The sequence below is a fragment of the Lathamus discolor genome, chromosome 2 (assembly GCF_037157495.1).
Source record: "Lathamus discolor isolate bLatDis1 chromosome 2, bLatDis1.hap1, whole genome shotgun sequence".
In the NCBI taxonomy this organism is placed as follows: Eukaryota; Metazoa; Chordata; class Aves; order Psittaciformes; family Psittacidae; genus Lathamus; species Lathamus discolor.
In genome coordinates, this window is record NC_088885.1 from 156458067 (window position 1) to 156481392 (window position 23326).

At 49.2% G+C, this 23326-nt stretch overlaps 2 protein-coding genes across 8 annotated transcripts in view; one reads left to right on the forward strand and one right to left on the reverse strand.

Moving 5' to 3' along the window:
- The first annotated feature begins 3998 nt into the window (after positions 1–3998).
- On the forward strand, positions 3999–5584 carry RPLP1 (ribosomal protein lateral stalk subunit P1). Its single transcript, XM_065669022.1, has 4 exons — positions 3999–4169; positions 4256–4330; positions 4593–4713; positions 5464–5584. The coding sequence occupies exons 1-4, from the start codon at positions 4098–4100 to the stop codon at positions 5541–5543; spliced, it is 348 nt and encodes a 115-aa protein (XP_065525094.1). The 5' UTR covers positions 3999–4097; the 3' UTR covers positions 5544–5584.
- Positions 5585–6833: 1249 nt separating this feature from the next.
- Positions 6834–23326, reverse strand: part of PTK2 (protein tyrosine kinase 2) — a 202758-nt gene continuing 186265 nt past the window's right edge. For all 7 annotated transcript variants that reach the window (XM_065669026.1, XM_065669025.1, XM_065669023.1 and 4 more), the window contains 6 exons: positions 17054–17116; positions 14571–14610; positions 13855–13961; positions 9416–9571; positions 8919–8999; positions 6834–8075 (listed from right to left, as the gene is read on the reverse strand). In XM_065669026.1, coding sequence (XP_065525098.1) covers positions 7863–8075; positions 8919–8999; positions 9416–9571; positions 13855–13961; positions 14571–14610; positions 17054–17116 — 660 coding nt within the window. In that variant the 3' untranslated portion in view covers positions 6834–7862. The remainder of the gene's footprint in view (positions 8076–8918; positions 9000–9415; positions 9572–13854; positions 13962–14570; positions 14611–17053; positions 17117–23326) is intronic.

Genomic DNA, 23326 nt, shown 5'->3' on the forward strand with positions numbered 1-23326 from the left:
TTGAAGGGCCAAAATAAGGCCTCCTGACCCTATTCCTACACAACCATGCAGCATCCCTATACTCATCCCAGGATAGCTGTCCCTGCTTCCATTGCCTGTGCATTTCCTTCTTGCCCTTTGGTTTAACCAGCAGGTCTCGACTCAGCCTGGTCTCTTGCCTTCCTTCCCTGACTTCTTATACATGGGGATCAACAGCACTTATGCTCTATGGAAAATGTCCTTAAAGATCTGCCAGCTCTGTTCTGCTCCCTTTTCCATGCTCGGAGTTCCCCACGGGATCCTACTGACTAACTCCTTGAACAGCTGGAAGTTTACTTTCCTAAAGTTCAGGGTCCTGGCATTACTCTTCAGCTGATCCATATCTCTCAGGACTGTGAGCTCCACCACTGCATGATCACTGCAGCCCAGGCTGCCTCCAATCCTGATGTTTCTGATGGGCTCACTTGCATTGGTGACTGACAGGTCCAGTAACACATCCCTTCTGGTAGTGCTGGTTATTACCTGGCTTAAGAAGTTATCCTCAATGCACACCAGGATTGCCTACAGCTCACCATGGTACTTCTCCAGCAGACAGTGGGGCGGCTGAAGTCCCCCAGCAGGATGAGAGCTTGCGAGCGTGATGCTTCCTGTAGCTGCAATAAGAGGCTACATCAATAGGCTGTTCTCGATCGGGCAGCCTGTAGTAAAGACCAGCTACAAGGTTCCCTTGTCTCAGTATCTATTCTTACCCATAACTTTGCAACCAGCTCATGTCTATTCTTGAAACAGCTTTCACAGTCTGTCCATTTCTTGACATTTCTCTACCCCTCCCTCCTGACCTGTCCCTTCTGAACAGCCTGTAGCCATCAACAGTCACACTCCAGTCATGGGACTTATTCCACTGAGGTCCAGTTATGGCAACTGGGTTGTAGCTTTCTAGAAGCACGATGGCTTCCAGCTCCTCCTCCTGGCTGCCTGTGTTGCATGCACTGGTGTAGAGGGACCTCAACTGGGCTGTCAGCTCGTCACCTTTTTGGTGGAACAACCTTCATTCCTTTGAGGTGTTTCACCAGTTTCTCTCCTAGCTCCTATTACCTCAGGAGCCCCAAAACTGTGGCTGTGACACCAGCCACGGGGCCGTGTATTAATAGACTGGGTCTGCCTGTGTCTTCCAGTGTAACTGCCCACAACTGGAAGGAGAGAGGAAAAATTACCTGTGCTCCAGATTCCCTTACCACCCTTCCCAAGGCCCCAGAGTCTCTTTTGATTGCCCTTGGTCTATGCATTGCAACTTCATTGCCACCCCCATGGAAGAGCAATAATGGGCAGCAGTCTGAGCGCTATACCAGGGTAGGAGGTTTCTTAGTGATGTCCTTAACCCAGGCCCCAGGAAAGCAGCAGACTTCCCTCACAGGAGGGTCTGCGGCATTTCAGACCCTCTGTTCCTCTCAGAAGAGAGTCACCTACAGCTATAATCCATCCTGATGTATCTGTCACAATACAGGGGTAAGCCTTTCTGATCTTGGCAACGCCTCTGGTGTAGATGGACCATCATCCACATTAACAATTGACTTACCTTCCACATCTACAGCCTCTTACCTGTTGTACAGAGGCACCTGGGAGGGTGAGATGGGCAAAGACAAGTTTTACCTGCAACCCTGAGCATAGACTTGCCTCTATTCCCTCATTCCTTTAAGCTACTGCCTTCTGCCCAGTGGAGAGAGGATACAGGACCCCCTTGATCTTGGTCGGTTTTTCCTGGTGACTGTTCCCATCTCAGGGAGGGCAGAGCATGGTTCCACAGCCAATCTCTTTCTCAGACTCCCTGATGCTTCTTAACCTTTCTGTTTCCTCCCGTAGCTCTGCCAACAGGCGTAGCAGAGTGTCACACCTCACACGGCTGTTCTCACTACTGCCATCAGTTACTAATGAAGGACCTGGATGGCTCCATGTTTCTGTGAGAGCTCTGGCTTGGTTGCCACATTTGTTCTGGTGAGTGGAAATGGCTTTCTGCTGATGGATACCCCCTGCAGCCTGGGCCACCAACACTGAACAAATGCAGTTTAAGTAACTTGCCTGGAAGTCGGTTGACTGCACGTAAATAGCAAATAGAGCTGTTTTGCTGGGGAAGACGTTTTGATTGAGGGAAGTGCCCACTTCTCACTCAAAATAACCATTTTCTCCTGCTCCTTTTGACAAAATGATTTCAAAGCAAGCACCCATCTTTCTAAAGGAATGACAAACACGCCAATCCTGCCATTTACCCTCTGAGTTACAACTGCACAGTCCTGACTCATTCAGCTGCATTAAACTCAGCTGATTCTGCTGTTACCTAGACGCAGCTGGAAGGAGACTCCATTTACTGGAAGAGCAACAGACAGACCACAGCTGATTCAGCCCTTCTTAGAGGTGCCTTCTCAAAGGTCTAAATCCACTCTGTGTCCCAGGACTCTAGGCAAGCCCTGCAGCACATGAACTGTGCCATGAGTGACATCCATCAAATGCACTTCTGTCAAGAACACAAGATCAGAAAGCATTTATTTGACACCCTTAAATAACAGCACTTGTTAAAGGCAGAGCATGGCACATAGTGGTGGCTTGTTTTGGAGGCTATTAACAAAAACTGGCCATTCTGCACTCCGGTAGTGGGTAAGGGAATTCCTTTGTATCTCTAGTGACAGCTCTGGGGACACTGCCCGACACAGAACAAGCAGGTCCCAGCCTCTCCTGTTCACTGCATTAACGTCCTGCTCCATCGTCAGGCTTGCGCTGTTTGCTCTGATAAGTCTTCCCGACTGCATTTTCTTTTTGTTTCCATGGAGTCCCAGACTGGTTTGGCTTGGAAGGGACCTTAAAGCTCATCCAGCTTCAACCCCTGACACGGGCAGGGACCCCTTCCACTACAGCAGGGTGCTCCAAGCCCCTGTGTCCAACCTGGCCTTGAGCACTGCCAGGGATGGGGCAGCCACAGCTTCTCTGGGCACCCTGTGCCAGCACCTCAGCACCCTCACAGGGAAGAGCTTCTGCCTAAGAGCTCATCTCAGTCTCCCCTCGGGCAGGTTCAAGCCATTCCCCTTGGCCTGTCCCTACAGGCCCTTGTCCAAAGCCCCTCTCCAGGTTTCCTGCAGCCCCTTTAAGCACTGGAGCTGCTCTAAGGTCTCCCCTTCAGGAGCCTTCTCTTGTCCAGGCTGCCCCAGCCCAGCTCTCTCAGCCTGGCTCCAGAGCAGAGCTGCTCCAGCCCTCGCAGCATCTCCGTGGCCTCCTCTGCACTCGCTCCAGCAGCTCCATGTCCCTCCTGTGCTGCTGCCCCAGAGCTGGATCAGGGCTGCAGGGGGGTCTCCCCAGAGCACAGCAGAGGGGCAGGATCCCCTCCCTGAGCTGCTGCTCACGCTCTGGGGGCGCAGCCCAGCACAGGGGGGGGTTCTGGGCTCAAGCGCTCACTGAAGCTGGGTCACTGGGACCTTCTCATTGACCAACACCCCCAGGTCCTTCTTCTGAGGGCTGCTCTCAATCCAGCCTCTGCCCAGCCTGGGCTTGTGCTGGGATCGCCCCTACCCAGGCACAAGCAGTCCGCAGCCCGCACTCCCTCTCTCATAACGACGCGTCCCGAGGCTGTTTTCACTCTGACGAGCTGAGGTAAGAGCAGCCCCGTGCGCACACCGGTGTTTGACAGGGAGCACTGCGGGCCGCGGCGCCGCCGGCGCTGTGCCTGCCTGCGCGGCAAGGCAAGGGAAGGGAAGGGAAGGGCCCTTCCCATGGGCCGGGAGGGACGGGACCGGACGGGACCGGAGCGGACCCGATCCGGCGGGGCCGGGAGAGGCAAAGCGGAACCCCCAACATGGCGCCTCTCACCCCACAGCGCTCTTCCCTGTGCCGCCCGCCCCTTCCGCGCTGCGATTGGCGGAGCTCTCTGCGTCAGCGAGCAGCGGCGGTCCCGGATTGAGCAGCGCCGCTGACGACTGCGTTGCGTATTAGTGCTCCGGGGTTGCGATTGGCTCGGGGCGCCATTATAAAGGTGCCTCCCGAAGCCGCGTCCCCTTTCCTCCCCGGCGGCCCAAGGTGCTGTGTCCTTCAGCCGAAGCTAAGGCCGTCCGCGGCGACTGGCACCGAGCCCCGCCATGGCCTCCGTCTCCGAGCTCGCCTGCATCTACTCCGCCCTCATCCTCCACGATGACGAAGTCACCGTCACGGTGAGTGCGGGCCCGGCCGCGCCGGCACAAGATGGCGGCAGCCGCGGCGTGGCCGGGCCGGGTGCTGAGTGCCGGTCTCGTTGCAGGAGGACAAGATCAACGCGCTCATCAAGGCGGCCGGAGTGAACGTGGAGCCCTTCTGGCCGGGACTCTTCGCCAAGGTGGGCAGCGCGGCCGGTTGAGCCTGCGGCGGGGAGGGAGGGTGGCGGTGCGGGCTGCCGGGGCCACAGACCCGACACGGGTGCGTTGGAAATGCCACCCTTAACGGTGTGGAAAGCGCCGGGTTGCGCAGCCCTGCTGCGGGGCGAGGCGAGGCGAGCTGCTCGTTCGTCGTGGTGGCCGCGCTCATGGCGTGGCCCGGCGGAGCTGCCCTCCACGTTGAGCCCGTGTTAACGAGCGCTTCTTGCTGCCGCTTGTCCCCAGGCTCTCGCCAACATCGACATCGGGAGCCTGATCTGCAACGTAGGAGCCGGTGGGGGTGGCGGTGCTCCCGCCGCGGCCGCCCCCGCGGGCGGCGCTGCGCCTGCGGGCGGTGCTGCCCCTGGTAAGTGCGCGGCTGTCATCGGGAAGCGCTCGGTTAAAACCCAGCCTGGGTCCGCTTGGCTGCTCCTGCAGCTTCAGTGTGGTTTGCACTCTGTAGCGCGCACGTGGCTGTTAACAACGGCCTCACCTTTAGAAGGGCTGGAATTAGAACCATCGAATCGTAGCGTGGCTTGGGTTGGACCCTGAGATCATCCTGTTCCAACCCCCTGCCATGGCAAGGACACCTCACACTAAACCATGGCACCCAAGGCTCTGTCCTCTTGAACACGGCCAGGGATGGAGCACTCACAACCTCCCTGGGCAACCCATTCCAGTGCCTCAGCACCCTCACAGGAAAGAATTTCCTCTTTATCTCCAATCTAAACTTCCCTGTTTAAGTTAAGGGGCAGGATCACCTCCTTCGACCTGCTGGTCACACTCCTTTTGATGCAGCCCAGGACACAGTTGGCTTTCTGGGCTGCGAGTGCACACTGTTTTGCACTGACTCAGTGTAGAGGATAACCTCAGAATTAAGGCTGATCATCCTGTTTATCATCATGAGCTTCTCTAGTTTTTCCATCATGGTAGACATTAATACTGAAGGCACAAACCCACTTTCCTACTAGGGGAAACACTTCCTCAGTTGTTAGCTTACTTTGGGCTGCTCAGGCTTTGCTGCTTGATGCTACAGTCATCTTATGTGAAGTCTTTATGCATGTGACACGTGTGAGCTGATAACATTGAAAATGGTGCTTCTGTTCTCTTTTTCTAGCTGAGGAAAAGAAAGAAGAGGAAAAGAAAGAAGAATCAGAGGAATCTGATGATGACATGGGCTTTGGTCTTTTTGACTAATTAGTTTTGTACCTGTCCATAATAAAGAACATTGAATTGTACTCTTGTCTCTTAAAGTGTGAATGTGAATGGATGCATGTGAAGGGGAGTGGATGAAGGAGCCGGGTTACCTGCAGGTACCAAAACTGCCATGGGCACGTGTCGCTCAGGGGGTTTACAACTTTCCTTGTCTTTGTACCTGGCGCAGGCATGGCACAGTGAGGACTAAGGCAGTGTGGAATGTCACAGGGAGCACGGGAGCTTGGCAGCTACAGGATGAGATGATGTTTGGCAGCAGTGCTGTGACTTGTTGCTGCAGCCTCTCAGTGAAGCTGTGACATGGCCATTTAACGCTTCAGCAGCAGTGCAGCTTCCACCTCGTAGCAGGTAATGTAACCTAGAGAGGGGCAGTAAGGGCTGTGGACAGCAGGGATTACATGAGTCTCACAGTGGACGGCAGTTGTTGAACAAGTAGCAATAGCTGTGCTCTTCAGGTAAAGATCCTTGTTAGCAGCTAGAGCTAGGAGGCTGTTCATGAGTAGGTACAGTTAAAGCAGATGGAGCCTTGCAGTGCCAGGCACTGAGTCTACGCTGTTGTGTGTCGTTTTTTGCCTTGCCAGGAGAAAAGGAGCATTTCTGCTTTGAAGGGTGGGTGTGGAAGATCATATAACTACATAGAAGTGCCTAAGTAAGTTTGTATTTAACTTCTGAACAGGACTTTCCAGAGTGACAAGGTAAGGGCTGACTTCCATGGGTGTACTGAAATGCATGAAAACTGCATTAGGAGAATGTCCCAGGTGTGTACCAAGGTCTCCAGGGCTGTGTTACGTAGGAAGATGGTTCCACATCTGGACCAGCTGTGATGCGCTCTGCAGTGTCCCAGCTTCCTGCAAAGCTGCAGCTCATTTCTGTTCTGAAAGATGCAGGCACCCATTGGAAAAATTTAGTCCCCTGCTGCTGCTGGAACCCCACTGAGCTTCCAAACAGTCCTGCAAACATTCCCCAGCCCTTCTAAAGAAACCTCCCCATAGCACAATTGATCTGAGAAGTCTAAAGGAGTGCCACCAAGTCATTACAAGTCACTTACATTGATGATAACACTGACTTGTGCTCGTGCTCCACAGCTGGAAGAAAAGCTGCTTGCAGGAAAACACTTGTAAGTCCAGATTTCCTCCTCAAAAGCTCATTGTTGTTCTCTGGGTCCTGCACAAGTGAATTCTGAAATGCTTGTGGATTAGGGTGGGGAATGAACTGCAAGGAGAGGAAACTCCAGAGTGGTTTCTTGCAATGCACACACACAATCACACAATGTCACTGGTAACACCTTTTTAATAGGTCAAAGTAACTGTACAGTTCATTATATTCTTCCTGAGAATAATTTATATCCCTCAACAGCAAGAAGGGAGTGTGGGTTTTATTTTAACAGAACAGATGGCATAACTGGAAAAAACCAAGGAAAATCTAATTACACTGCTCTACTGTAACTCCTCCCAGGCAAGATAGACAAAAGGATGGGTTAGTTTAACTACAGTGGGTTTAAAAGAGTCAACATGGCTTTAATCTGTCTTTTATAAATTATATCAAAATGGGGGACATGGATGGTTACAGAACTCCTCTAAATGCAGCTCTGAATTGCTCTGGTACAAAGCAGCATTTCCACTTCCAAGGAAAACACCATTGCTACAAAAGAACTGGCACGTTATTCCGGTGAAAAAAAAAGAGTTCTCAGTCGTGTTCTACAGCTAATTCCAACCGAAGGCTTCACACGTTCACATCAAAGTAAAAGGCAGGAAGATGAAGAGAGGGCTTTTAGTTTTGTCTTGAAATGACTGAAGTCTTGAAAATATAGCTTTTAACTCTTTTCTCTGTAAATTGTGATTAGCATATTGCGACGTAAGTGTTCTAATACAAAAATTCCAGTCTGGATAGTTCATATACTGTGGGCAAGAATTCTCAGCCCTGAGGTTTCCCCGAATTCTTCACTTCACAATATCTCTCCCGTCTGCTGCTCCGAGGCCACAACAACCCTGTGGCAGCTTTAGGCTAAGCATGGCCCATGCGATGGGTGCAGAGCTGCTTTGTGCTCCGCAGCTCTCGAGGACTTCCCTGTACAAACTTCATCTCTGATAATGCCACTTCCCGAATCCCAGCTTGGCTTGGTGAGGAAAACATGGTTAAACTTGTCATGAGAGAGAGAACCAGCAGCAGGCAGTCAGGGCTGCTTGAAGCAAGAGGCGCTGGAAAGCCAGGACGACGCTGGGTTAATCCTCACTGCTGGTGGAAGGCCAACGCCATCCTTTCGCAAGCAGAATTCCTGGATGGAGCTCTCCCCTCGGTGCCTTAGTGCGGTCTGGACTGACTGATCATCTTCAGCCTGGCTTGATCAATAACATCCAGCAAGTTTTTGGCATCCACAGCCAGAGCGTGAGCAGCCGTCAGCATCTGCTTCTTGTACTCCTGCTGCAGGCTGGTCATGACGTACTGCTGCGCCAGCTTCATCTTGTTGATGAGCTCGGCCAAGTCCGAGTTGAGCAGCTTCTGCGCCATCTCGATCTGGAATGAGAAGAGGCAGTCGAGTGCAAGTTGGCATCGGCATCTCACACACAGCAGTGACCCTCCCTCCATAGCCCCTGACATTGCAGCTGGGGTGCTTCTGTGCGCACCATGTGGAGCAGCAGATGGAACACTGGCACCTGCTGCTCTAAGGCAGGAGCACCGAGCGCTCACAGCCCAGAAAGCCAACTGTGTCCTGGGCTGCATCAAAAGCAGCGTGACCAGCAGGTCGAAGGAGGTGATCCTGCCCCTCTACTCTGCTCTTGTGAGACCTCACCTGGAGCATTGTGTGCAGTTCTGGTGTCCTCAGCATAAAAAGGACATGGAACTGTTGGAACAAGTCCAGAGGAGGCCACGAGGATGATCAGGGGACTGGAGCACCTCCCGTATGAAGACAGGCTGAGGAAGTTGGGGCTGTTCAGCCTGGAGAAGAGAAGGCTGCGTGGGGACTTCAGAGCAGCCTTCCAGTACCTGAAGGGGGCCTATAGGGATGCTGGGGAGGGACTCTTCATCAGGGACTGTAGTGACAGGACAAGGGGTGATGGGTTCAAACTTAATAGGGGAAGTTTAGACTGGATATAAGGAGGAAGTTCTTTACTGTGAGGGTGCTGAGGCGCTGGCACAGGGTGCCCAGAGAAGCTGTGGCTGCCCCATCCCCAGCAGCGTTCAAGGCCAGGTTGGATGGGGCTTGGAGCAACCTGCTCTAGTGTGGGGTGTCCCTGACAAAGTTCAGTGATCCACAACGTGTGCACACGCATGAAGAGAGAGCCAGACCACATCCAGGTAACTCCTGGCTGAGGCTCCCTTGCAATGTACTGACTGAGCAGCAGGAGCCCCACGTACCTCTCTGTGGGTGCTTGCGGGGAGCACTGGGAGGGTCTCATCCACTGTTGCCAGTAAAGTCCTTAGTGCCAAACCCACCTCCTATGGAAAGAAAACCAAGGAAATAAACTTTAAGAACTGGGAAGGAAGGGATGAGAGAGCCGTAGGAGTGCCGGAAGCAACTGAATTCCTCGTCTGGGTAAGAAGGGAGTTAGAACCTGGAGGAGAGACTTTCAAATCCTACTCTCAAATCTGTGTTTTGCCATTTACCAGACACCAAAGGGTCAGTCAGAAAGAAACGCACAGAAGATAATGCACAATTCACAGCCCCTGGATAAGCACAGGCAAGGCAGAGAATAAGAGCACCACTGCCTACAATACCGTTAACACGACAAGCTCCAGCCCCGTAAGCACACGGAGGTCTTTTACTTCCAGCTTTCAGGAAGTTTCTCGTAAGCCACTGGAGGACCTCATCCAGGGGAGAAACAAGCCACGGATCTCAGGGACTGCCTCCGTACCTTCACCATGGGCACGTACTCCTCCGGCGGCGCGGGCTGGATCTTACTGGACATCTCTATGACGGCCTTCACCAGCCCGGTCACGTTCTCGTACACTTTGTCATTGGAGCGGTCCAGGTTGGCGGTGGGAGGAGGGCTGATCTCCTGCGGCTGGATCTGCAAGCACAGAGGGGTTGTTCAACCGCCTGTGCCCAGCAGATGGGGCTCAGCAACTTCCCAGCCGGGAAAGCCTCACATTCCCAACAGCCCCCACCCGATCCTGCCGGGTTCCTGCACTGGATGAGTGCGCTCAAACCCGGGTCTGAAGGAAGATTCCTTTAGTTCTGACTGACCCTGATCTATGGAATGCCAGTGGGGGACTTCTACCAGGACCTCCCTGAACAATCGAGTCATTTGAGGAACACGGAGCACAAAGCACTTGATCTGCTTAAGGGGTTCACCAGGCTGCCCAAGGAAGCTGTGGCTGCCCCATCCCTGGCAGTGCTCAAGGCCAGGTTGGACACAGGGGCTTGGAGCAGCCTGCTCTAGTGGAAGGTGTCCCTGCCCGTGGCAGGGGTTGGAACTGGAGGAGCTTTAAGGTCCCTTCCAACCCAAGCCATGCTGTGATTCTATGATTCACTACTGATGGACAGTTCCACTGCTAAGCAACAGGTATGAGGCTCCTTGCTCCAGGATGTTTTGTGCTCTAAAACAACATCAGGGCACAGTTAACGTAACGATACAGTAAAGAGAGAACATTGCAGTGCGTATGATTGTTCTCTCAGGGAAAGTTCACAGCAGGTTAACACAGCTAGTGTCACCAGCACAGGTGGGAAACACCCAATGGTTTCACACAGTTTGTTTCCAATAGATGAGAGAAACACCTCAACAGGTTAAAAATGCTGTAGTTCTTATGCAGAGCTCCCACTGAGTCAGATCCGTCTGGAGTTAAACCCAACACAGACCAAAATAATCCTGGGCCAGAAAAGAGACAGAAAACTGCCCTTGTAACACCATGAGCACCCCAGTTCCCTTCAGCTCTTCACCACTTGGAGCTGCCCAAGCAAGTGCTTGGTGGGAGCAGTACATTACAGAATGGCTTCTTTTACTGGTCCCACAGTGCCCATCCACCCCGTTGGTGTGAGATCCACCCCACTGGTACTGCTGGTCCTCGCAAGTGGCCCTAACTACAGAGCTGTTTCACTGGAAGCACCTGAGATGCTACCCTGATGCAACTACAACATACATGGACGAAACTTCGCCTAAGGCAGGAGCGCAGGACTCAGTGCATGGTGGTTCCATGTTGTGGCATTTACAAAGTGGGTACTGACAATTACTACAGAGGTTCAATCTTAGAGTATTATTGATCCCAATATACCTTAGGAAGAAGAGCCCTGTAATGGCCTCAATCACCAGTGAAAGGCTGTGATTGTCATTGGTTTCAGCAATCGAGGAGTTAAAACAGTCATTGGCAAAGTCACATGCAGAGACACTTTGGGATAGGGCACGTACACACACGCTCGCGCGCTGCTTACCCTCCATGGCTATGGTTGAGCAGAATGTGGGGGGAGGTTAAAGAAATTTACCAAAAGAAGGGAAAAAAGAAAAACAATATTAATAAAATTCAGCAGGAAAAAAAAAACCAAACCAAACCAAAACCAACCAAACCAAACCCAAACCATGTGTAGCAATCAGAGACCAGTTAAAAAGCCTGCAACAGAAACGCATCCTCAACGCTATCGCTCATGTTAGCTCTTGGTCCATTTGTTACGGAAGCACCGTGTGCTTGTGACCTGCTGTGCACCCGCGTTGGAAGTGGAAGGAGTTGCCATGCACCCATGCTGGCTTTGCGCTGAACACGTGGGGAAGAGATCATGCAAAGCTTGGCAGGAGCAAGGCAGTCTGGTGAGCAGCAAAGTGGTGAATGGAGTAGAGGGCCTTGGCAGCGGGGGGAAACAACACGTCCTGTGCAACCCTGGTGCCTTTACACAAGCAACCCAGTCCTCAGCAGGTATCAGAGGAAGTTGTATTCATCTTCTTTAGTCCTTTACTATGAGAAATTCTTTACTGTGAGGGTGCTGAGGCGCTGGCACAGGGTGCCCAGAGAAGCCGTGGCTGCCCCATCCCTGGCAGTGTTCAAGGCCAGCTTGGACACAGGGGCTTGGAGCAACCTGCTCTGGTGGAAGGTGTCCCTGCCCATGGCAGGGGTTGGAACTGGGTGAGCTTTAAGGTCCCTTCCAACCCAAACCATTCGATGGTTCTAGGATCTTCCCAAACCTTTTCTTTCTCCTTCAGAAAAGCCATGATAGGAGCCATGTGGGCAGCTCTTGTTCACAATGACTCACCACAGTTATGGTTAAAAACTACCAAGAACCCATTCTAGATGGATTTACACCCAACACAATTCCTACAGCCAGGCCCCAACATTCCAAGACTATAGACATTTGTGTGCCTTAACACTCCATTTTCTTCATTGTTCATACCCAACACATACCCACTTGCTCTGCAGACTGTGAAGTCAGGAGTTCCCTTGTGTGGACTTGGGTGACTTAATAACACAAACCCAGGTACTCCCTGTACATGCCCTAAAGCCTCCTGAGGGCAAGAGGTTCCAATCCTCTTATTTGTACTCTGCAGGAAAGGGGGCTGGAGTGGGAGTCAGCAATGGCTGTAACAGAACAGGGAGTCTGAAACGAGCCCCGGAAGCACGTTTAGGACTGCAGGCATTAACAAAGCTATAACGCCACCAAAACCAATGGGCTGTCTGATTCAAGGGGCAATAAAGCAATCCCGTTTCAGGTATCTCTCAACAGAAAAGCCAGAATCAACCCTTCTTTCCTACCGCAGCAGCTATTCACACACGCATCTCATCACTTATTATTGCTGATGGCTTTGGCTGCTCAGGTTTGTTTGCTGTCAAAGCAATGTCTTTCAGAGAACATTTTGCATGCTCCAGTATCAGCATTTAGGAAGGCAATTTGAGAGACACCAACCTCAGTGACACCTCTCTTACTGACTGCTGACGTTTTCTGAGGCTTGGCTCCTTGAAAAGCACTGGCACCAAGTGGTAATAAATAATCCTGCTTAAAGCCACCACCGCTGATCCCTAAATATATTCCTGCTCTTTACTACAGGCTTGGCAGAGTTTAGATTAGCCACAGGCTCTCCTTCCATGAGGAGCTGTACTATTACAGCAGGGATTGCCCCAGTCTACCTGCAGAAGCCTGTGCTCTAATGCAGACCCCATCTCTCTCCCCTTGGGCAATAGCTGGGACACAAACACATCACCTCCCTGGATGCTGCTGATGGCATCAGCTGAATAAACAGGAGCAGCAGCAGCAGGAGTGAGCCTGCCTGGATGCTCTGGCCACTAACACTGCTGTCAGACAACAGCCTCTGTGGAGGCACAATGGTCCAGCTGCATTGTATTGACCAGCTGCATTTCTGTTACACTGACAATTCCCAACCACTATTATAACTGGCTGCTGGAACTGCCAGCATCAGAAACAGCTCCACTGGATCCTCTTGGGAGCTCCTGAGATCACTCATGTTTGTTTCCTCTGGATTAGGAAGGTAACAGAGTCCCAAAGGATGGAACAGCACCTAGAGGTACGACTTTAAAAGTGATGGACACACCAAGGAGCAGTTCCACTGACACCAACTGCAACAATGGGGCTGATGGGACACTGGCACAGGGTGCCCAGAGAAGCTGTGGCTGCCCCATCCCTGGCAGTGTTCAAGGCCAGGTTGGACACAGGGGCTTGGAGCAACCTGCTCTAGTGGAAGGTGCCCCTGCCCATGGCAGGGGTTGGAACTGGATGAGCTTTAAGGTCCCTTCAACTCAAACCAGGCTGGGATTCAATGATTCTATGAACAGGGGGCAGCATCCCTCTGCTTGAAAACTGTGAAGTTTCATTTCTGGCTTTATTGCCTACTCAGTGGAGATGAAATAACACATTAGGAAGTATCTCCATCACAGGTCAGACAACCCATTTCCCCTCTACCCCTGTTCCCCAGAGCTGACAGGGTTTTAGGAGCCCTGGTGCTGCAGCAGGAGGTTTTTGAGCACCAGCGCTCAGACACATCTCACTTCTCTGTGACCAAGGACAGAAGACTTTGGTATGACCAAGTAACTGGGAACCCTTGGCTGTGCTCCTTCCTGTGTAACAAAGCTGCTGAGCAGGGAAGCCGAGTCCATATGGAAGTCTCATAGGCTCATAAGCTCACCTGGGAAAAGTTCTAGTGAGGATGATGCTGAATCACAGTACAGGAGGATATGACCCTACCAGTACCTCCCCACCTCCCTGGAGAGCAGCCAGTGCACGTCTGCCCCATGACAACATTTACAGGGTGGGTTTAGTCACTTCAGTCCCAGTCTCTACTTCAGGAGCACTGAGCTACCTCCCAGGGGCAATGTTTGCTCTTCTGAAGTGCGTTTCACGTGGCACCGAGGGACGTACCTTCACCCCTTCGTTGTAGCTGTCCACGGGGCTGTTGAGGCTGGCGAGGCTGCCCAAGTGCCCGGGGGCTCCAGGGCGAGGAGGTTTCTTTGGCGGAGCTGCGTGATCTGGTTAATGCAACAAGAGGCATTTTAGAGGAGCAACGTATCAGATGTACCTGCAGAATCCTGGTCTGTCAGCACTGCAAAGGCTACTCGTGCCTTACTGCACTAGCAGAGGAGGTGCACATCTTGATGTGTCTTACAGGTATCAGACGACACTTCAGAACTCCCTTTGTGGCGTGACTGCTGCTCGTCTCAGTACACCTCCCCCAGAGCTGACTGGTACTCACCCCTTCGTACCACACACGTCTATGTCTGAGGAAATCAGACCTCTTCATGGCAGGAATCCTGGTTGTGATTCATTCTGACACTGAGAAACCCAAATGTAGGTGTCTGCTCCTGTTTGACATGTCTGAACTCCCCACATGGTGGAGTCCTTCACAGTGATTCAGCTTCCTCTAGACACTCCCCGCCTGTTGATCTAAACACTTCTTGGCTTTGCTGACTGCATCTCTGGAGACTAAACACTTTGTGCACCAAAACACCCACGTGCAGTTACCTGGAAATGAATCCACCCCTAGTATGAAGATACTGGCATAAACCTTTGCTCACTGCTGCTGCTACAAGACTTGTGATCAAGGATTCAAGACGACAGTGTAGGAACTTACTGCTTACCTGGTTTACCCACGGGCTGATATATGTGCTGGTTACCAGCCTGTAAAGAAAACATACACATTCAGATCAGTTATTGCAGTGCTCATAACTTTCATCAGCACAATCCCAAACACTGCAAGCAGCCCATTTCCCAACAGTGAAATAGAAATCCCTATCTGGAGAAGACTCTGGGGAGACCTTAGAGCAGCCTCCAGTACCTAAAGAACAAGACTTAGCGGAGTGGCTGAGTTCACTTGGTGTGCTCAGCTTGGAGAAGAGAAGGCTGATGGGTAGATCATGTCCTATCAACTTAAAGCTTTAGAGCAGAAATGTGAGGACCAGAAATAAAGCAGCATCTTCCCCTTGCCCAGTGCAGGTCTGTAACTGCAGACTTCAAATCAGATTTCACTTTCAGAAACCAGGGGTAGAAATCAAAGATCCAAAGTCCTGGAACTCTTCTGCTGTCACCAGGAACCTCTGAAACCCACATCCGCACTGTCCTACACCTGCCCTCTATGGCTGGAAAACCCATCTGCTTCCTGCCAGCACCATCAGTCGTGTCATTAACTCTGATTTGTGTGGTTAACCCGAGTATTTCCAACCTGATAACCCTGGGGAAAAGAAAGGGGAGGAGAGAGGAAGGAGAGTAAAATCGCACTAAAACAATTCCTGGATCTTTGCTTTCAGAAAGGGGCACATTTGAAGTGAATGTCGATGTGCACAGAGTTAAACAGCCACGTGCGCAGCAGTTAGGGGCTAATAAAACGCGTGTGGCAACTTAGCATTTGTGTCATCACATCCAAGAACAGGCTCATGTCTTACTGTATCTCCCTCCCAATGTCCCTGAACTGCAGACACTTGCTCCAAGCAGGAATCAGAGCTGCTGTGCTTTTGGCTTTATACACTTCCAAGTACCAGAACTACTCAACCATAGTCACTTTGTGGGAAGATGTAAACGACCTCAGTGCACTGGATTTTGTCCTTGCCATTGTCACAGAAATCTGTGTGCAACACTGGGCAATGATTTAATCCCAGTTCTCCTAGAAATAACCACTATCTATTTCTCATCCTCTCAATGAGCAATCCATATTGACTCACGGAAGCACAAGACATTTCCCACTGCAAATGAACTCAGTCAGAATGAGGTTCTGAATGTATTAAGACCTATACAAATGCAAAGTCAAATTCTGGAACTAGAAATGCAGGTTATCACAGATTAGAAGTCTCTTTTATAACTCATTTCATCAATCATCAGGAAGTGTTTTCTTCACACTCTTTCAAATGGGGTTTGATATTGAACTACCTCCTCTAGGAAGAAGGGACTTCCCCTACAAGCAGTTTGGCATCTGGGTGTTGGAACCTTAATTCTAACCCCAGGCAGTCCTGCTGAAATCCAGCAGCAGCCAGAGAAAGCAGCTGGCTGCAAGCAGTACTTTAAACCCAGTGCCACGGACCTGCACCCCATCAAACCTCTGACACGACTTCAAAACCTCACGTTACCTCGAAGCATCCTCACGAGCAGCGCTAAATGCAGCAATACTTTCCTTGCTCTTCTATGAAGATGCAACAAGAGCAAAGACAGAACAATAACTAACATGGTTCTGCCTCCAAAAAAGCCTCTTAGCAGCTTCCAGGCATGGATGTCAATGGAGACCACGCTGCGGTGTGTCATTAACACACTCATTCATGACTGTGCTTTGGCTGCAAGCGCAGGAAGAGTCCCTAAATTCTTCGGTAGTGAAGTACTGAAGCCAGACCAGGAGTTTACAATCACACCCCAACTGAAGCAGGGAACTGAATTTAACTATTGCACTATTTAAAGGTGACCCCTGAAGACAACCAGCAGATGAAGCATCAGGTTTCTATCAATAACAGTCCCATGCCTTACCCCCCCTTTACATCTGTGTGATGCAGAGCTTCCAATGGCAGTTTAACAACTGGAGAGATGGTTTTAGTTAGACAGGAGTGAAGCCAGTCAGAACGAATTCCACAGCTGTTGTCTGGCAATAAATGAATGGCTACGGGGGTTATTCCATTTGTTTCATAGCGGATCATCTACCCCAAACAGACTGCTGGGTAATACAACAGCAACATTTACATTCCTTGTAAGAAAACCCTTTGGATATTTAAACAACTGCAGAAGTTATTTTATTCCTGCTTCCTGCTGACAAAACTTCCAGCAAATTATCCCCATTTTTAAGGAAAAGGCCCAGTTCTGCAGCATGCGAACACTGAAAAATCCATTTAATATTTGTTTCAACAGCAGCTTTGAGGGGAAAAAGCCCCAGCAAACCCCAAATTCCCCAAAGTGCTGCATGTACAAGTTTGCCACGGCTGCTGCTCCCCCAGAAACAGAGCCTCTTGGAATACTGCAGAACCACGTAATGATAGCGGAAACACAGAGCACGAGCTTTAAATCATCGCCCACCATCAAGACAGGGTACATGTTCCACCAGGAAACTGGAGAAGGGGATGGGAGACGGGAGGATCCCACACATACTTACTGGGCCCTGGAGACCTCCGTCCTCTCGGTCGATGCTGCTTCTGGAGAGCCGCACGTCGGGTTTCTAAAACAAAGGATCAAGGTTTCATTCCGTGCTTTGCTGAACTGATTCATGTAATTGAGACTCCAAACCATTGTAAGGACAGGGAAACGCTGTTAAAAACCGACGCTGACAAACACAGATGTTATTTCATCCCCGTCTATGCACCCCCACTGCTGCAACTGCAGCTACTGAAGTTCCTGGCAGCCTCCTCGGCTGCTCCTCAAGCACCCATCCTCAGTGCATGTGTGGAAATGCTGGTCAGGAACAGTGACAGTACCGTTTCCCTCCCACAACACTGGAAAACCTGCATTTGGATTCTCTCAAACGCAGCAAAAAGTGGGTTTAAAAATGAAGTTATCTGCTTCCCAACAGCGGCATTTCAACCACGGGAGGAGAAACGCTGCACATTAATTCCCGCTTCCTGACTGAGGATGGCTTATACGGACATCGCTCCCTCGCCAAGCTGCAAATGGGGCCAATTACTGGAGCTCTTTAAACACTGCATACAGAAAGCCAATGAAGACATCCAAATGCACTGTCCTCCCGATACAAGGAGCAAATGAATTTTTCTTTGATATGTTTTAAGTGAGACACACAGAAACCGGTCATTTTCCTCCTCTTCCCAGCATATCATAGACTCATAGGATCACAGAATAGTTAGGGTTGGAAAGGATCTTAAGATCATCCGGTTCCAACCCCCCTGCCATGGGCAGGGACACCTCACATCAAACCACGTCACCCAAGGCTCTGTCCAACCTGGCTTTGAATCCAGGTATATTTATCCTTTGAGGACAACACTGATTACATGGAAAGACAAAGGAAGAGTGGATGTGAAACAAAGGTTAGCGCTGATCTGAAGACACAAGTTTTCTAAGCGCACCAATTCTGGCACAAACGCGAAGAGGATTTCTCTGAGTCTTTAAGTCGCTATTCTATGAGACTGGATGAGGAGTTAATGAAAATGGGTTCATTCCATATCTACATCAGTGTAAATACAACTTCCTTCATATGTCTGTTCGTGTAATACATAAAATGGGCACACACAGCATGAGAAGGAACATTTTCTATGTAGAGAAATGTCAATGTGTGAATACTGACTGTGACTAAACTGACCCCGTGTTCTCTCAGGGTCAGTTTTGAGGGACAAATATATCTGTTTCTTCTTTGCACCTACTCTAGATCCCTCTCCTTCTTTCCTTCTAGAAGCACTAAATGCACAACCCGCTAAATGAACCTAAACAGCCAGGAGGGCAGATGGCACTCGCAAAGCTGCACTAAAATTGCTCTTTTATCATCAAAACCAGTCCAGTTGCGCTGTGGTCTGTCAGAAGGGCTGGATTTGCATTCAGCCCTCCACTGACTGAGTGAGGCACAGCCAGAGACAGTCACTGCCTGAAAGAATCTGCAGCTGAAAAACAGACAAATCGTAGGAGACAGGGAAATACTGAACCCCATCTTAAACAGGGAGAACTGAAGCAGACACAAGCAGGAGCTTTCCCAGTGTTTTGCCAGGAATTTGTGACAAATCTTACGACAAAACCTACCACTGATTAATTTCCATTGGATTTCCTTTATTATGGTGGATTCTTTACATTTAAAGTCTCACTTGATACGGGTTTGTGAGATACTTCATTAGATATCTAAAGTAAGTCATGATTCTGATGTTTTTAAGCTGAAACAAACAGCTATCCTTGTTCATCTTAGCATACAACTAACTCAATTTCTATTACACTGATCACAATTTGCCTGTGTTTCGTGTTCACTTCTGGTCAGGGAAGTGCCCAAAGTCTCTGGAAATAACCAAAGACTATTTAATCACATGGGGTTTGAATCCTCTCTGCACTTTTAGTAACTCATTACTCCAGAAATGCAGATGTATACCTAAAGCAGACTCCAAAGATAACCAAATATTGAGCATTGTAAAGAGTCAGAAGCACAAGACCATGCACTAGTCCAACTCACAGATTGTTTTCCTGTATTATAAGGCAGAAATTAACAGGCACAATATCCATCTCCTGCCCTCCCTGTCTTACTAACAAGGCCCTCCCTTTCATCATCTAAACTCTTTAAATACCCAATTCTACAACCTCACATCACAACTACTCAACTCACCAGCAGCAGCAACTGCGCAGCACAGGAGTAGACTTCAGGACATCCCATACAGGACACAAGCACCCAGCTACAGTCTAAGCATTGTTTCATGGAAAGGGTGTAAATACACATAAAATATGACTAAAATGAGCATTATTAACTTTACACTCACTTGCTCCACACACACTGCAAACCAACATAAAGAGCCCTGTCGATCACCCCCAGGCAAACGAAGCCATGGAGGGTGGTGGTGTTGCCTAGGCTCTCCAAGAACCTGATCTGAAAACAAAGACACCAAGTGCCAATGGGTAATGGCAAACCAGAGGGTCCATGAGCAGCCTGCACAGCTGCACAACCCACCTGCATCTTGGTGATCTGCATATTGGCATCTTAAAAGTAAGGAGATCAATGATCAAACTCACGGTGTATTTTGAAGTCTTACGTAGCAGCAATTCTTACGCTTCTAAGGTGGAGAGCTTTAACTGCAGCTCCTCATGCTGGCATTAAACAGCAATAAAGTGCTGACCTTTTAATAGTGAGGTCCTTCAGATGTGTATAATGCAACACTGTCTAGATCAATCCATAAAAGACTGTCCTGACCTGTTCTGTACTTTACACACCATTTTACAGCATCTTCCCAGAGCTGTCTCTTGTCCAGGCTGAAGCTAAACAGTGGCCAACTGACGACAAACCATCTCCCAGTGAGTTTCATGCTCCTAGTACACTGGGTCTTCTCTAGCATAAAACTAAAGCACGTTTATTGTGGAAGTGCCAACTGCACTAAACTAAAATAAAAGTTTAAACAAAGTCTTTTCTACTTCATAGAATCATAGAATGGTTTGGGTTGGAAAGGACCTTAAAATCATCCAGTTCCAACCCCCTGCCATGGACAGGGATACCTCACACTAGACTACGGAGCCCAAGACTCTGTCCAGCTTGGCTTGCTACATTCATTACAGATATATACTTAAGGGAGGCACTATATTTTGTTATAATCTTGAAGAAAATCAAAATCCATCAAAAGTAAACGGATTTTTCCCTAATAAAAAGTCTTCCATCTGAAATCTCTGGAACCGTGTAGAGGACTTTTCAGACAGGATGCCTATGCTGACAAACTGGAACACCATCTGCTTTAGTTCCAGTATTTCTAGTTACTCACTAAGAAAAGAACATGTCTCAGCATTCCCAGGCCACGCCAGATTACAACGTCTTGGTGGGATTTTCTCAGGCTGAAAAATGAAACCTTATTTTAGCAGCAGTTCACATCCATTCCATTTGAATTGCAGTTCTCAGTGTCAGAATAGGGCAAAACCACAACTATGTGGGAATTTCAGTAAAAAGCCCAGCCCCAAACCCGATAAGGAAACTATGTGAGTTATTTCTTCTTAACCTATCACAGGAAAAGGACTATAAGTTTCTCAGGACAACACTGTTTGGTCCTCTAAGGAGTTACTATATATATCACATATATCACTTTATTCTATGTGATTAAAAATCTTGCCACATAACAGCAATAAGGCCACAAAAAAAGGTTCAAACTGGAAACTAAATATGAATGAGGAAGCAGGCAATTAAACAGAAGAGTTCTGCAGCGTTCAGAGCTAGTTAGTGACAGTGCCAAAAGTCACAGCATAAAATCACTCACTTCATGATAGAGCTGAACTTCAAAGGTCCCCCTGAAAAGATACAGGATGATAGCTTCTTTCCCTACAACTTCTGCAAAGCAAACTAACTCACTACTGGTTCAGGAGGCTCTCGTGGCATCACCACCACTGGTTTCCTGTCTGTGGCTACAGGTGATTCTGTCCAAACCACAACTGAAAGCATTCACAGGGAGGCATTTAAAATTGTTTGGACTCAATGAATTGAGATATTTGCTTTTAAATTAATTCTGTACACAAAAAGTCAGGCTGTAAGACTGAGATACACACACTGCGGCTCTAATGGAGTTATGTGATTCTTATGGGCTGATTGTGTGTGAACAAAGCCTACAGAGGAAAGCTAGTGCTGGACATAAGTGCAAGTTATCACAGCGTGCACGCCAGACTGCAGGGTAACGGGCTGAATCATGGAATGGTTTGGGTTGAAAGAGACCCGAAGGCTCATCCCATTCCAATCCCCTGCCACGGGCAGGGACACCTTCCAATAGACCAGCTTGCTCCAAGCCCCATCCAACCTGGTCTTGAACACTGCCAGGGATGGGGCAGCCACAGCTTCTCTGGGCACCCTCTGCCAGTGCCTCACCAAACTCACAGTAAAGAGCTTCTGCCTAAGAGCTCATCTCAGTCTCCCCTCTGTCAGTTTAAAGTCATTCTCTAACTTGTCCTATCCCAGCATGTCCTTGTAAAAAGCCCCTCTCCAGTTTTCTTGTCATCCTGTTTAGGTTCAGGAAGGCTGCTGTAAGGGCTCCCTGAAGCCTTCTCTTCTCCAGGCTGAACAACTCCATCTCTCTCAGCCTGTCTTTTAGTTGCAGTGAGCTGCAAATGCCAGCAGTAGAGGCCATTCACGATTGTGGAGCTCTGCTTCTGGTGATGGAGGTTGTTCATTCCACTTCTATATGCCATTATGCACAAGTAAAATCTTGATTAATCTTCATCAATTTCATTTTTTGGGGTATGATCAAAAAATAACTCAGGAAAAAGTGCAGAATGAGACTTCACAAATTTCTTGTGCTATTGCCTGTGTGTAACAGTGCAAGAAGGTATCCAAATGTCTCAGGATATAAATGAGTGAAAACCTCAGCCCAGGAGACTGCAGCACATAACAATCCAGACAGTAAGGCTCCTTACACAGAAGGCCAATCAGACTTCCACTTGTTTGATGTGACATGTTTGTACTGGAACCGTCTCACCCCTCCACCTGCATAAGCCTGAACAGAGGCCATGTTCTCCAGTCACCTGCATCAAGCTTTAAACTCTGTGTTTACTGCTTTTAGCTTTAGCTTCCTCAAAAATAATTCAGCTATTTCTGCTGTCCTCCTTGGAGATGCTGATACCCAAAGCACTTTTATCAAAGGACCATGTAAGCCCCAGGGTCCATTACGGCTACCAGACTAGTGTGAAACATGGGAAAAAGTGCCCACCCCCCATTTCTCCTGATGGATTTGGTTGTACAATTTAAAATTGAGCACTTCTTTACACTTCAGTTTTTCCACAACAGATTTATTTTCATTCAGGAGTTTCCCGTGAAGAGGATTCTGTTTGTTTTCTCTTTTTTACAGCAGAATTCCAGCATTCTGGATTCTCTAAAGGCTGCAGCTTGCAAACCAAATTCCTCCTTTCAAGTATCGAGCCACATGTTCTCAAAGGACCAGATTCAGGCAAACTGCTTACACAGATAACAACCTCCCCAAAGACTGGCCAATTTCCATTTCAATGCCACTGCAATTTAATTCTTCATCTGGGGTGTCTCTTCTAGCACACAGCATCAGTTGCTGTTTATACATGTACTAACAGGCTTTGAGTTGTCATTTTTTTTCCCTGTAGAAGCAGCAACCAAGCCATGAGCAAGCTGGTGTTACTCTGGGGAAACAAGAACTGTACTAACAGAAACCCCACTGAGGATTTTTCTTGCTGTTGCAGTGTCTGACATTACACGATTTGTAGTTGCTCCCCTGTGAGTCCAATTCTTACACATCAGGAGTGAGATGTACTGCAGGAGTACTGTGTCAATAGAGCTGCTTTTGCAAGCAGCCAGTTCGAACTGAGAACACCCCACTGTATGGTCACAGAAGTTAGAAAATAAAGCCTGGCTCTGCCCTCTCCATTGCTCTTTGTGCTCAAAAGGAAAAATATTCTGAAACCTGCCTATAGCAGGCAAGGGAGAGCAGACTTGGGCAAACCATTTAATCAGGAGCTAAGGGTTAGTGCAGGAAGATGTCTCAAAGCAAGAGACATGACATCGATGCTTCACTTCCCTACGTCACCTGCAGTGAAAGTAGGGAAGATCCTTCTTCCAAGAGAAGAAATGTCACTTGTCACTCCTTAGAGGACAGGGTAAGGAGTGTGTGTGTGTAATGTATGGATTATTTCTATACCGGACCTGTGTCTGCACTCTCAGGTACAGACTGTGGATATCCTTCAGGAGATCTGCAAGTCCTCTAACAAGGACTTTCCCACCATCTTGATTTCTTCAGGGCTA

What these genes read in the sequence shown, in the direction of transcription:
- RPLP1 (XM_065669022.1), top strand. Translation starts at nt 4,098, where the DNA reads ATGGCCTCCGTCTCCGAGCTCGCCTGCATCTACTCCGCCCTCATCCTC. An exon ending in GGCCGGGACTCTTCGCCAAG is followed by an intron (nt 4,331 to 4,592) that starts GTGGGCAGCGCG and finishes GCTTGTCCCCAG; the next exon opens with GCTCTCGCCAACATCGACAT. An exon ending in TGCGGGCGGTGCTGCCCCTG is followed by an intron (nt 4,714 to 5,463) that starts GTAAGTGCGCGG and finishes CTCTTTTTCTAG; the next exon opens with CTGAGGAAAAGAAAGAAGAG.